This window comes from Tachysurus fulvidraco, chromosome 7 (assembly GCF_022655615.1).
Source record: "Tachysurus fulvidraco isolate hzauxx_2018 chromosome 7, HZAU_PFXX_2.0, whole genome shotgun sequence".
NCBI classification, from domain to species: domain Eukaryota; kingdom Metazoa; phylum Chordata; class Actinopteri; order Siluriformes; family Bagridae; genus Tachysurus; species Tachysurus fulvidraco.
The window spans coordinates 20,059,588-20,075,363 of NC_062524.1; the positions used below are offsets into that span (position 1 = coordinate 20,059,588).

At 36.7% G+C, this 15,776-nt stretch overlaps 1 protein-coding gene across 1 annotated transcript in view; it reads left to right on the forward strand.

The window, feature by feature from the left end:
* Positions 1-15,776, forward strand: part of eys (eyes shut homolog) — a 243,598-nt gene that overhangs the window by 33,189 nt on the left and 194,633 nt on the right. The window contains 3 exon segments of the mRNA XM_047816667.1: positions 8,738-8,847; positions 8,850-8,882; positions 10,159-10,304. Coding sequence (XP_047672623.1) covers positions 8,738-8,847; positions 8,850-8,882; positions 10,159-10,304 — 289 coding nt within the window.

Below are 15,776 nucleotides of genomic sequence, written 5' to 3' on the forward strand. Positions count from 1 at the left end.
GTAGGTACACAATTTCAAACTTTATCTGATCTTTATATAAATACAGAATGTCTTTTTTCCCTAATTTTTCCCATTAGTTTGCATTGGTGTGTAAATTACAAATGAAAAAATATTTTAAAGCAAACCAAAACATGTGGTGAGTTCATCCAGCATGTTGTGCATGAGCTGTTGAACAGAACTCCTAACCATCATATCTTTTGCTAAGAGACCTCCCCCTGTCTGCGATTCATCAGTGCATTACATAATTACTTGGATCACTGCATGAATGCAGGTCAGGTCTCAGTAGCTGTCAGAACACGTTTTGGAAAATAAACCCAGACTACAGCCAATGCATTTCTCTAATGCATACGTGTCTCTTTCATATAATCACTGCTGTTTTGTGTGCTGGTTAGGATGTTGCCAAAACTAGTCCAAAAATGAACCTACTGCTACAGGGTCTTCTGTGCAAAAATATACTCCATTGATACTGTAATTTTAAATGATTTAATGCTATACATTAGAATGAGTCAGTATTACAAGTTTCTGTTCTTGCTTAAAGGTCTACATTTCTCATATTATAATGTATGCACAGTCATGGCTCATGTGGTTAAGACACTGGAATGTTGCTCTGGGCCCCTGAACAAAGCCCTTAACCTTATCTGCTCCAAGGGTTTTTTTACTTAAATGAAGCCTCAGAGTTGGCCAACCTATATTACAAGCAGAAATAATGTGCAATGCAGAGTAAATTTATACTTTAGATGTATACAATATATGTAGTACATGTGGATCATGCATTGTAAATTGTGAATATGTCCCGATGAGATGCTTGATGTTTTTGCCCATGTGCATACAATACATGTCAGAGTCTGTAGCAGCTTAAAAGTCTGATCTTTTATAGACTTATTAAAACATCTTATGTAGAGATTTTGAGTGGGTGCCTCAGACTGGCATTTAAGACTGTTTTATCGGTTAAATAAGTGCAGAGGCAATTCAAATGGAATTTGCTTGAATAAAAAAATGATTGATAACGTACGTGAAGTTGGGAATTACTGATAATGTGTGTGGTGCCTGCTGCAGAAACCATTTAAGTCTGTGTGTATGTTTAGATAAGATGTCTTAGGAAACGATATGACATGCTCTGCTAATCTGATACTGTTTATTGAGTTACAGGGACAGTTTAGGTGTGCCATGCTGAAGCAATGGTATTAAAAGTTATTCTATCACATGCAGTGGGGGTCGAACCCAGAACTCCACCAAGAGCTCGAACCCCTATGTTACAGCAAATCAGACCCAGGTGCAGGATAAAACTTGACTTGAAATGTATCACCACATAATCAAACTAACAATAAGACATGACTTGGATGTAAAGTAAAAGAAACAATACATGAGATCCGGAATACATAACGGAGTCACTTTTACCACGCCTAACAACATGCCTAACAAAACCAACACGACATTGTACAAGGACTTCACAAAGACAGTTGTGTATATACAGTATAGTGCAAAACATTAGCATAAATAGGAAACAGGTGACTAGGTGGGAAACAGAACAATAGTTAGGGTGTGGCACAAAACAGGTGGGAACACATAACGTGAAAACGGATGATTGACCAGTCCGAAATTATTGAAGGTTTCATTTTAAATGTTACTGATAAAAAGTGGTTAAAAGTGCTCAAACACTTTTTTTTTTTTTAATTTTGCCCATTCAGCCACAAGAGTCTCAGGCACTGATGTTGGTTGAGATTTTGGCTCAGCACGTAGTCAGCATTTCAGGTTCCCCGTGTTTAAGTGGGCTGATGTCAGGGTTGTGTGCAGCTACAAATGGGTGTGATGGTCAGATGTCCACATACTTTTGGCCATTTAGCATATCATTTCCCTGATGGACAAGTAAATTTCAATGTTGTGATTTTACTTTGTTACTTGGAAGCTGTAGATAAGTTACTGTAAGAAAGGAAATGTAAGACAGAAAAAATCTTATATACAGTATGAACACAACAGGAAGAATTCAAATGAACATGAAGTCCAGAAGTGAGATGCTTGCAGAAAGTTGGCTCTTAATGCTGACTTGGAATTAGAATGCAGGCATCAGGTTTAGGAGGCATTGTTGAAAGGCCTGATGCCTGCATCAGTTCATCAGCCTGCATGAGCAGTAGAACTAGACCCATGAGACATGTATCATTAGATCATGAAGTGGGCTAGATGAATTGAGCTGGTTAAACATGATAAGAAGAACTGCATTGCCTACACAAAAGGAAACATCATCACAACAGCTGATGTATAGTTGTGTCACATATATAATTGCCAAAATGTATGACACTTTACAAGGGAATGTAGTAATGTAGTAATTCAGTTATGTAGTAATTGAAAAAGGCACAGATAAATTGTGAAGGACTCAAGGGGGAGGTGTAAAAGGTCAAGGTCCTTAAGCACACTTAAAACCCAGCCAGTTTTCAAAAGGCTTCACTCAGCAGATTTAAGTCCCCTTGGTGAAATGTGGTGCCCAGGGGACATGGGACAGTTGCCTGTACCTTTATTGATAGGAGTTGAGCAGGTTTAGTAAATACAGGCATTTTAAATTTGATATCCAACATCAACTTTTCTGTAATAACTTAAGATCAAGGTGGAGGACTACTTTATTTCAGGTGCCCTATGATAGGACACAGTTGGAGTAGGACATTACAGTGCAGAATTGAAAAATATTGTGAGACAGCACAACAAACCATAATGCAAAAGCATCCATCACATGTTATCAGTTTGATTAATTCCTTTAAGCCTATTTATAAAAAGTGGCAGGAATAAGCTTTATGGGGATTATTTTGCCTGTGATACTCTGAAATATGGCTAAGCTTATGTCGCTCCAGTGCTTACTGTATAAGAGCCACTTCTGGCACCACATAAAAAAATACTCAATTAAATCTGAACTATTGCCTCTTGATTGGGTACGAGTATGTTGAAGAGACATATTCTGCAATTCAGATGTGTGTGTATAAACCAGAAGGGTAATATTCTATTAATATTTTAGCAATTATGAAGGGACAACCGATTGTGCGAGCTCTAGATGCATCTAGAATAAGCCTCTAGAAATAGAAGTGACCGGGGATACATCATTAAACCCAGCTACAATGTAGTTAAAGCATCATGGAGGTACATCACGGAGCAAACTTCTAATTCTTCAGCGAATTTGGGTTCCTGAACCCTTCTAACCACTGTGAATTCCTGATAAGACATGTGGGTAGATGGATACATGTATTTCCTTGATTGCAAGAGGTGTACTGGGTAGGTCACGGTGAATGCAGGATCATTAAAAAGATGAACATTTTTAGGCGCCGTTCTGCATAAGTATATGTAATAAAATTAGCAGCATTAGCTGACCCCAGAATGGTCAGACTGATTATGTCAAGTGGGGAAGAAAAATGAGAGGCAGCATTATTAACTCCAGTACCTGTGATTACAGTACAGTATTGCATCAAGTGCCTCTCGAGTATACGCTTCTTGCAGATAAAATGGCTGCAGAATAGGAAAAGAAGATTAGGTGGGGAAAAAGGGCAAACCTAGATGAAGGCTGGATTAAAAGAATCTAACTAGCTAGATTCTTTCTGTACATTCTGGAGTAAGGTGAAAGCTGATTCATTTGAAAATTGTATACCAAATAAATGGATAAAAGAGCTAAAGTTAGAGAGAAGTGGTAGTAACTGTAAATGATGAGAGTTAAAGCTTGATACCTGGAAAGTCATGTAAAGTATGTCATATGGCTTAAGACCTAAAGCCACAGATTTTAAGGAGGAAATGGGAGAGATGATAATGAAACACAAATTCCATGATCCCCATCATATACAAACGAACTGTTATACTATAACCTCGGCTTGAGATGGTAACAGTCTGTAAACAACTTTTTAGCAAGTTACAGCAGATATAAAGACAATTTAAACAGATACCAGAAAATGCCATCAGACAGGCTCAGGCTAAAATAACAAACGAAATACACCATGCTTACTGGTCCACCACCAAAAGCTAACTTTACTTAAACAAGAAAAAAAAAGACAAAAGGAAACCTGCTTCCTTAACTCAATACCGAGCCAATACACAGAGAAAAACACTAAAGGCCAATCCCCACCACTATACAGTGAACAGGAATTGGACATTTTTACAGAAAGTAAACAATATCTACAAATATTTGAATATGTACAGTACAATGGAAATATATACACATCCTGCAAATCATATCAAACGGGTCAGGCTAAAGTCAATAGCAAGCTCTGTGTCATGTTCCAAGAGCAAAACACAGCACATCATCCTACCCTGCAGCATCCAACTTTGAATTGGAAGCATGAGCCTCGGGTAAAAGGATTCACTAAATAGCAATAAACACAATTGGTATCTAGATAGGGAGTCAAATGTTATTATAGTTCTTTTTGTAGAAAATGATTCAATTAAAACCCTGTTTTAGTGACAAGCTCATATGTCCCAAGGATGATAAGCATAACAGCACATTTGAATCAGATACTGAAGACTAGTTTGACTATACATGATACAGGGAGGGAGTGGGCATATATAGTTACCATTTGTACATATGACAGAAAGGACAATGTTGTTGCCCAGAACAGTACTCACACTAATGCAAGTGTTGGGGGTTGGAGGATTCTATTTTGTGAAACTAAAACTGTCATACTAGCTTGAAGTATAAGATAAGTTAAGTTAAGCAGCTAACAAATGGTAGGAGCTCAAAAAAAGGGATAATCAAAACCTTCTAGCATTCCTGAGTATTCCAATATTTTAATGGTAAACATGTTCCTCATAAGGGTCTACATCATAGGTAGGGTACTTTCTGTGGTGGAAAGGAGACACTGGTGGACAGTGAGCCTTGAGCAGTCATGTCGCTGTTGCCCATCTTTGGACTTCTTTTGGTAGGTGTAGCCTTTGTCATAGTCACTCAGATCATTGTGCTTGGCCATTTTTCCTGCTTCCAACCCATCAACATCATGTCCCCTTGCTGCCTCATATATCTCACTGCCTTTGTATATATATATATATATATATATATATATATATATATATATATATATATATATATATATATATATATATATATATATATATATATATATATGTGTGTGTGTGTGTGTGTGTGTGTGTGTGTGTGTGTGTGTGTGTGTGTGTTGTAGTAGTATTAGTAGTAGTAGTAGTTTAATGTATTATGAATGTGAATGTGAGAATCAGGGGTATACGATTAGGGTAGCAATAAACCTTTTATTCATATTCCATGCTCCATTCTTACTGTGAAACAGACTCATATTTCTGTCATGGTGGACAGGACTGAATTATGAATAAGCTTCTTATAATGTGACACTTACAATGAAATAGATTTGCACATTTCCCCCCCAGAAAACTTGCCTTGTAAGTATTCTCATGCATTTCCTCCTCATAGCTGACTTTTATCTTTCACAGCAGATGACATTTTTTGAGCATCTCCTTTGCTGTTTTGCAGCCTTTTGCCTTTTATTCTGTGCAAGCTTCAAATCTCTAATGCTGCTGTGATGACACTATCTCACATTCATCATTTCCTGGCATCTTGAAAGTCTCTCTGCAGACCATCTGAAGAATCTGTTTTTAATTTCTCTCCTGCCTGCTCTGCTTTTCTTAACTCTCACTGCTCTCACTGAATATATTATGTTATATCCTGCATGTTAAAGTCCAAGGCTTAATGCTTAATTTAAACTGGAATGCTTATGAGATCTTCACTGACTTTAGTCCTAGGCTGTTTAATTCAGACCACAGCTATTTATAGTGTTAACATCAGGATACTCAGTTGATCATTGCAAAACATTGATTTTGTGTCCCACAACGATTTCTGTGTTGATTTGGATTTATATTTGGATTTATGTCTCTGCATCTCTAGCTGCAAAACAGCCCCAAAACATCAATAATCCACCATCATATTTTACAGTGGGTTTGGAGGTTGTTCCTTGTATGTAAACCCCCTTTTTGCACCCGGCATGTTGATGCTAAAAATGGACAGAAATTTAAAGTCTGTCCTTGTAAGACCATTAAACAAAACACCTCCTTGTCTTTGACTTGTTCAATTGATCGATTTTCTTCATATTTCTGGCACCTATATAATTGGTTTTATTGAAGTCTATGTCTGTATCTAACGCAATTCTCCAGCCCCTTATACAGTATGCCACGAAAGAAATACTGGTACTATGATTAGACAAAATAGGATTCATTTAATTTAGGAACATTTTAAAACAAACATGATTGGAATGTCTAAGTAAAGAAAGATTAAAAGCCTAGGATAAATGATTAGGTTTGAAATTAATGTCGTCTTGGCCTTCTTTTCTTAACAAATTATGTGGTCTTGTGTTAGATGCTTGGACTGTAGAAATAAACCGATTTCTCTTTTGTGAAGAGCTTCTCTATGTGTGTGCAGGCTGTTGTAATGTCACCAGGGAATCAATCCCAACGTGTGTGGAATCCTATTTATCTCTTATTGAAGGTGGTTGATGAACTGGGACTGTTTTTTGTGAGTTGGTTGGATTGGATTGTTGATATGTTGACAGTTTCCTAGATTTGTCCACTCTTTAAAGTGGTTTTGGGACTTGTTACAGGTTGACAGTCTGTGCATTTAGAAGCATTTTATAAATAAATGAAATCATGGATATAATATCTTATACACAATATGCATAATTGAATTTGATTTGAAAACAAGGTCATGTAATTACTATTTTGAACAAAAACATCAACAAAGAAAACATAATTCAATATGCAATGCTTTTTTTTACCCTAGGAAGTAAACCAACATTCAGAAACCAGATAAGAAGCAAATACGTACACCCTATTATTCAACAGCAAGTAGAATGAATTAAGCATCTTCTGTAGTAGTCACATAATTCTGTAGAGATTTTGGCCAAATCTTCACAACATTGCTTCAGTTATTTGAGGGCATGTGTTTATGTATTTACATATCTCTCAAGATCCTGCTACAGCATTTCAATGGAGCGGAGGTCTAAACTTTAACTTGGCCATTCCATCACCTTGATTTTATTATTATTTTTCTTTACTTCAGCCATTTAGATCGATTTGAAGCTTTAGTGCTTTCAGGTCACTGTCTGTTGCATGACCTATTTTCAGCCCAGCTTAAGCTGCTGGACAGATGGCCTCAGATTTGTCTCAAGAACATACTAGTGTAAAGTGTAGTTCATCATTGTCTCAAAGACTGCAAGCATTTGGATAAAAAATCATATTGCGATTTCCTGTCAAGTGTCTTTCCCAAATTTTAGATTTTTCTCCAACAAATTTGAGGTGTTCCACGATATAATATTATTGTTCATCATGAACAAATTTTTTTTGGACATTTGGTCATGATGAACAATAATATTAGATTGTGGAACACCTCAAATTTGTTGGAGAAAAATCTAAAATTTGGGAAAGACACTTGACAGGAAATCGGTCATGATGAACAATAATATGGTCAGGTGGTATCTTTACAGATAAAAACCGTCAGAAGATTGCCCGAACCAGAAAGCATCCCCACAAGAAATAAAAAAGGTACCAACACCCGATAACAAAAGACAAAAATAACAGGAAATTATCCAAGCATGATCCTGACACGTAAAGCCTTTTGGCCTACAATGATTTGATAGTTGCCCTCAATTTCAATACCAACTACAATGCCTATACCACCTGGTTTGACTAGCTTTAGAAATTCGCATGCCTCATCAACTGCTTTTGAATCATCAATGTTGTCAGGAAATTCTTAAATCCTTTTCCCATGATTTTGTGCTCTTATGCAGTCATTGGCTGGATTTCATGCAACATTGGCCTGTCTTTGAGATTTATGGCACCATTTTTACCCAGCTGTCTTCACTCCTGGGCTCCAGTGAGAATGAATGAATCATATGAATGAATCATAATATGAACATCTTTGATTGGCTAAAGAGTTTGATAATAGTGAATAAATAGGCACAAACTATTTGACAAGCTTTTAGATATGTGATATGGGGCTGATAACTAATTCAACTAGCTTTGGTGTGAGTCTTTTTTTTTTTTTTTTTTTTTGGATACTCAGGACTTTCTTCCATTAAAACTGTTGTAAATGAATGTATCAGCTATTCCAACCTCCAACAATGGCTAAAAGCAGTGGCACATAAAATATTTAATGGACTGATCATTATAAAGTCCATAACCTGATAACTGTTATGATGATTATATAAAATTGTACAAAATAGCTATTTTTCTTTCTGTATACCGCACATTTCAGTGTTGTCACTGTGTAGCAGCTGTTATAATATACATAATATATACTCTATGGATTTAACCGTTTCACCCTAGCTCTTTAAAGAGAAAATCTCTCTTTGAATCTGCATTATTAATTTTTACTCACCGTGTGCTTCTGGGCTGTAACGATTCAAGCCTGAACTATAATATTTCTTTAATATGTCTGCTTTTTCCCCCTCAGGATAGTTGTCAGTTTGTACCTGGTTAGCAGTCTAGACTACTATTAAAAGTGTTAGCTTCTTTGTTTATCATTTCCAGCACCAGTGTTTCAATTATCTTCAAATAATCATGTCTGCATTTTAATGAATTATGCTCCATGGTGGACTTTTGTCCCATCAGTTGTGAATTCTCCCATCTTGGGCACAGTTACCAGGAGACAGCCCTGACCAGGATTATACTGAATTATCCAGATGGCATTTAATCAGATGTTCAGATTAAATAACAGATTATTATTATTATTATTATTACTATTTTTGCCTCTCAGGCTTGACTTGGTTGAACTGTGAGATGAATGTGAATGCAGGCACATTACCAGACATTGCATGTCCTTCAGGGATGCAGTGTGTGCCGACCCCTGCGGACATGCAATATACAGTATGTGTCTCAGACCATGTCCCAACACCATACAGGTTAGTTGACTAGACTCCGACTACATCTTTATCTCCGACCTACTAGAAAGCCATTGTGTACTGATGATGTGCTTCTTGCCCCCATAATGTCAAAGAATGCCTGGAATCAGCATTTGGGTTTTTTTTTTGTTGTTGTTTTTTGATGGACTGCACAAGACTATTCTGAAACTAGTGACGTGCTCTCAGTTTTACAGACAAGCAGTTTGAAAAACATGAGGTTTAATGTAGAAGAATGACTGTTATACTTGACATGCTGAAGTTTGCCCTGTGGTTAAATGCTCACAGCGGGATCGTGCTTTGCCATGTGCTGACTCATTCAGGACTGCTGTATGAATTCAGAGAGTGAAAAATGAGTTGATGGAGTTTTGTCTGAATAATTTTTCCTTGTATTGAGAATGAATAACAAAAAATAAAATAAAAACAAATGGGTGTTTTATTAACTAAGGAATACAGCAGGGGTATTCTGTTAGAAATACACCATGACTGGTGATTGTGATGAGTTACAAGCTGTGAGCTGTTTAGTTTAACTCTTTTATTGCCAATGGTCAATTCATTCATTCATTCATTCATTCATTCATTCATTCATTCATTCATTCATTTTCTACCGCTTATCCGAACTACCTCGGGTCACGGGGAGCCTGTGCCTATCTCAGGCGTCATTAGGAGGAAACCGGAGTACCCGGAGGAAACCCCCGAGGCACGGGGAGAACATGCATACTCTACACACACAAGGCGATGTGTAGCACCCCCCCACCCCCACCCCTGGTCAATAATAATAATAATAATAATAATAATAATAATAATAATAATAATAATAATAATAATAATAACAATAAGTATTGTTATTATTATTATTTTTATTATTATTATTATTATTATATAATATCATACATTGTAAGTTACATTTAATAATGGAAATGGTCATAAACAAAGTTGCTTACAGTGCATTGTACCTGTTACTAATCTCAGTTTCTGATAAACCCTAACAAGCCATGGCAGAAACCCTATCATGATTTCACGTTTTTGTCGGTTTGAAAGCATCAGCTTCCATTCGTTGAAGTATTATACATATAAAGTATCAGAATAGCTAAATTTATAGCTGTGATTAGGTTGCACTAATGTTAAAGTTGCTGTTATATTAATTAATCAGCACTAACCAAAACTTAGAATTCATCATCAATAACATAGCTTTTTGATAATAACACCAAAATAATATCCGCATGTCTAGGCATGCAACTGGGCATTGAAAATCATAAAAAATAATGATTTTTGACAGGTGTGTATCACTGAGAAAAGGTGTTTAATAAACAGTACCAGCAATTCCAGCTGCATTTGTGCACCAGGATGGACAGGACCAAATTGTTCGTTTAATACTCAGCATTGGTGTTACAATGGAGCCACTTGCGTGGATGGAGTTGCCGGGTACAGGGTTACCTGCAGCTCTTTTCTTTCCTGAAAAAAGCATATTTGTGCATTGTGCCAACTGTCAAAACATGTCATTCATTTCCGGGTGCATGTAAAATGACAGATCACTTCACAGCCAGGGTAAGCCGTGGTGTCAATAAACTTTTTATTTCATTTTATTTTTTTTAAGCAATGACTTATGCACTGAAAAATTTGTCATTCCATTTAAACACAGCTGGTTATTTCATTTAGTTCAGCCAGCTGAATACAAATCATGATAGCTAGAACAATAATCAGTGTGTTGATATAACAAATCTTCCAGGATTTTAAGAACTGCAGAAATTAACGTGAAATCATGCAAACACAGCCATATTTTGAGCCGTTTTCAGCCAAAGCTCTTCACGTGCATTCAACATATTAGACAAAGTAATTGCATATGTATCTTTACTGGTTTAAAAAAAAAAAACTGTGCATCCAGTTCCACCAATTCCAATAGTTTTGTACAAAAAAAAAAAAAAAAAATCAAGCATTTTTATTAATCACAACAATTACACAAAAATATCTATTAAAAAGTGCAGAGTCTAATGTAGTCAGTAAAACATGAACTAAATTATATTTATCTTTGTGAAGCTGTTATTTTTTTCTCGGTAATGTATATATACATTAATATTATTAATTAATATATATTATATTATATTAAATTATTTTTTTCTTTATCTCATTTTTGTTGTTTTCCCAGTTTTATTGTTTTATTGTTTTATCTTGAATTGTCACACAACAGGAATTGCATACAAAATTCCATCATCGTGTTTCACTACTAATTTACAAGACCAGGGTATAGACCTCTACACTGCAGCTAACAGGCTGAATGGGAAAACCATGCATTAATCTTATGAAAGTGCTGTACACTATGCAGGAAATGTATGTGCAATGATATAGTGCAATATAGCTTATTATGCCAGCTTAGGTTACTAAACTCAATAGATGTGTCAGTATTTTACAGAGGAAACGTATTTAGAGTCAGCTTATACATCCGCGTAAGCTGAATTTCTGAGCAGCTCATTCAGATTAGCTCTGTGCACTTCATGCTTCTGTAGTTGTCAGGTTTTTCCTTTGTCAGAGATCTCAAAGCAGGACGTTTTCAGCTGTGTCTAAATCACCCCCTTTTAAATCGGGGATTTTACTTGAAACAAACAAAAAAAAATCGTCAGTCACAGCAAGACTAGTCAATCTATGGAAAGCTGGCAATAGAAAAAAAGTTTCTTTCTGTCACATACTGTATATATTACAGTGAAATCACAGTGAATCTTTTTCTTTGCATATAACAGCTTGTTAAGAGGTTGGGGGAGCTTACAGTGCCCCTTGACCGGCAAGGGTTCAAAAGGAGTAGCTTGGTGGTGATTCGCTGGGACCTCCAACTTTCTGAAATGTAACCCAGAGCCTTAGCCTTCACCTTTTCAGTTTATAGCTGTTGTATGAAAGGTAAGAGCTTTCAGGAGAGTGGGAATGGGCTGGAAAACATGGAAAACATGAGCTGATACAGAACTGCTACTAACATGATGTTTTTGTTCAATTCTGTGTAAACTCATGTGACTGTTGTGTTGTGGAAATCCCAAAAGATTAACAAATGATGAAATTCTCAAACCACGCCGTCTGGCAGCAACAACCTTGCCATGATCAAAGTCAATGAGATCACATTTTCCCTGCTCTCATATTTGATGTGAACATTACCTGAAGCTCTTGACTTCTTGAATCTGCATGATTTTTTTTTGCATTACACTGTTGCCACATGATTGGCTGATTGGATAATTGCATGAATGTGAAGGCGTAGAGGTGAGTGCGTTTCGCGAATACATTAAGGCTGATTGTCAAGAACACATTGTTGATAGGGTCTATTATGTTAAGAATTAACATAATAACTTAATTAAGTTCATTTCATCTCTGTAAATTTCTCAGTTGAATGTAGAGGCTCTATTATCAGTCTGTTTAATAGCAGTTTATTCATACTTATTGTTTTGCATGAAGAACACCAGCAAAATATATGATGCTTTTGTCAGTGATGACAAACGTATTATATAAATGTATTTAACAGTGACGGAACATAAGTGACAGTTACAAAAACTTTCTTTTACTTTGTAGTTACGATATACAAAATTGAGGTCATGACATCATAATGTATGTAATATACGTTTTTGTGCTTTCTGTGTCCTATTTTGAATTTAAACTCTAATTTAATTCTGGTCACATTTTATTCATATTAAGCTAAAATTTGCCCAAGGAATAAAAGCACTAAAAACCTCCCTCATAATTTTAATGTAAATAAATAAATTATTTTAGTAAAGAAACAATGCATCTACAGGTCGGTGAGAAAAGGTGTCATGTCTGGAGCTATTTTGTTGTAGCAATGATACATTTTTACTCTGATGCAGGAAGGCATGGGTGATTTTCAAAAAAAAAAATTCAGTGTAATTCGAATAAAAGTCTAAAACTATTGTACAACAGACAGCAGTTAGGCATGTATACGTTGCAGATTAAGGATAGTGAATAGTCAGTAGTATTTATGTAGTGTATAAGATCTACACATTGATGTTGGCATTACGCTGCGTTTAACACAAAGCTCTGTAAGTTTTGGTTAAGGATGTGTCACTCCAAAGCAATTTGACCATTTGGTCATTGTCTATCATCCAAATCTATCTCACCATCCTGAATTATTTGAATAAGTTTGAATATATTCATTTATAAAATTTGGAAATTAGTTACTCTACATCCATAGTGCACATGCTGCTATATTTTGACACAAACCACAAGCAACAGTCGTAGTGCACACTTCCTGGACAGCTCAGATTTATTAACCAAGATAACAAAAAAACAAAAAATAAGGTGCTGTACTTAGTACTTAGTCATTGTCCTCCACTGTTCCTTTGAAAGGGGAGGAGGGGTGGGGGGGGTGTCATGGTGGCTTAGTGGTCAGCACATTCGCCTCACAACTCCAGGGTTGTGGGTTCGTATCCCGCCTCCGCCTTGTGTGTGTGGAGTTTGCATGTTCTCCCCGTGTCTCGGGGGTTTCCTCCAGGTACTCCAGTTTCCTCCCCCAGTCCAAAGACATGCATGGTAGGTTGATTGGCATCCCTGGAAAAATTGTCCGTAGTGTATGATTGCATGAGTGAATGAGAGTGTGTGTGCCCTGTGATGGGTTGGCACTCCGTCCAGGGTGTATCCTGCCTCGATGTCCGATGATGCCTGAGATAGGCACAGGCTCTCCGTGGCCCGAGAAGTTCGGATAAGCGGTAGAAAATGAATGAATGAATGAATGAATGAATGAATGGTCCTTGGCAAATTGAGATGTGAAAAATGATGAGCGGAAAATACAAAGGACTTTTCAGTCACAAACATGGGGCTGCCCATGTGGTCACAGTCACAAGGTGAACACTTGGCTGCTGGCACTCTTCTTGGAAAGAGCAAATTGAAACAGCTCACTAGTTCAAAATGAAGCTGCCCTGGTGCTTAAGAAGTAAAGAAATAGAAGAGTATAGTTAAAAATTCATCAGGCTATAAACTTACCTATAGATGTTTAAGGACTCAGAAGCTTAAAGGTAATATGAAATATCAAACATACAGTACAGTATCATTCATAATGTGGTCTAAAGCAAGATCAGATATTTAATCTATGCTAACAACTGAACTGCATGGAGTCCTCATATTTACAGTCTGTTAGCATTTGCATCACATTGAACCACCGTCAGGAATGAAAATGTTTGCCATTATCACAGTGGTGGCTTGTCCGAAGCAGCAGGTGGGACAAAGTCCAACCATTTAAATTAACCCTTTAAAAATGCTGAGCTTTATAAAGTCCTCATTCCCAACCACATAAACGTAAATTCTGTTGAAATACTACTTTCCTCTTTTGCCTGACCAAACATCTACTTATTGTTCCTTATTTTGCTCCATATATATTTTATTGCACCTGGATTCAAAGCTGCAGTGGGCAGAACTCAGATACATGGGAGGCTGATTTAGGGAATAAGTTCTCTTTTAGTTTTAGGCTTTATGTGGAAAGGAAAGGTGAGAGAGAGTGAAGTGGAGGTGAGGCATACTGTCGTCGTGGACTTCCCGGCAAGGGAGGCTTCCAAGCAAGGGTTAACAGTGACAAGGCAGGTCCCAGGTAGCTCTGCAGGGTGCAGCATAATCAGAACATCATCTACACTGCTGTCTTTGTTTGCCAGAATAGAGACAGCAGCATGCATCATTGTCTGTTTCCAAGGAAACTTGCTCACCTGAATGTCTGTTGCACCCTTTTATACTCTCCCTGCTTCTACTGGAGGGTGAGCGCTTGTTACTGCACTCATTGTCTGCCGGCTGTGTGTATTTCTGTTGCCCCACCTTGCAGCCATGTGTTTCTTTTGTTATCCACAACACGAAAACAGCGCAGTTGTTTCAGAAACTGGCGTCAGGCATGTGAGAAGCATGTTATGCTGTGTGTGTGTGACGTCTCCGCTGTCACAACAGTTAACGATATTAACTCTTCTCGGTTTGACTCTCTGTGTTTGACACTTTCATAATGTTGACAGAATCCACAGCTGCTGATCAAACACAGTTGAATCACTTTATTTAAAGTGAAAAGTGTGCAGAATGAACCATCTGTTTAGCTTTCAGTCCCTTAAGTTTAATCTACACTGTTATCTAGCTAGCTGCATAACTAGCTGGGTTAACCATGTGTTGATTCCATCTTCTTTACACCAGTTGCTTATATAATTATAGCGTATGAGTCATGTATCTAAAATAACTACATTTCTTACATACAGTACTACCTGCAGTTTATTCAGGTTGTTGCGTTTCAGCTGTCTATAACAGAATATTCTTATTATAATATTTAAATATTATACTCACACTAATAAATTAATATAATTTAAATTAATTTAAATTAAATAAAATTAAATGGCACTTTTTGAGACTTTCTGCCATCCTGCAGTACAACGATCTATGGCCAAGAGCCACTCCTGCATTATGACACACTTTATTATATTTAATTCATTTATATATGACCACATTATACAGACTCATGAAGATTCACATGAAGTGACTCTTACTATTAGAAATACAATTACTGGAAGAACAATGCAGCTCTGACTTCTTCTGGTGACTCATGATGACATCATGACATTTTTCTCAGCCATTTTGCACATACTATACAATATTTCAGTCATTGCTGTTTTTTTGCACAAATCTATACATTATCCCAAGGACCTGCTGCTAAGACACTGTGTTCATTCAAATGTTGCTGCACAAAATATTGTTTGAACATTCAGTATTCACATACAGTATTTACACTGGTCGGTCGGCACTGTTTCTGTTTACTGTTTATTGTCTTTTGTGTATTGTATTTCTTGTACTTTTTGTATTGTCTTGTAATGTTTTGTCTACACTGTCTTTTGTCCTGGACTGTCTTGTCTGTCTTGTTTGTCTTGTCCTGCACGGTCTTGTCTGTCTTGT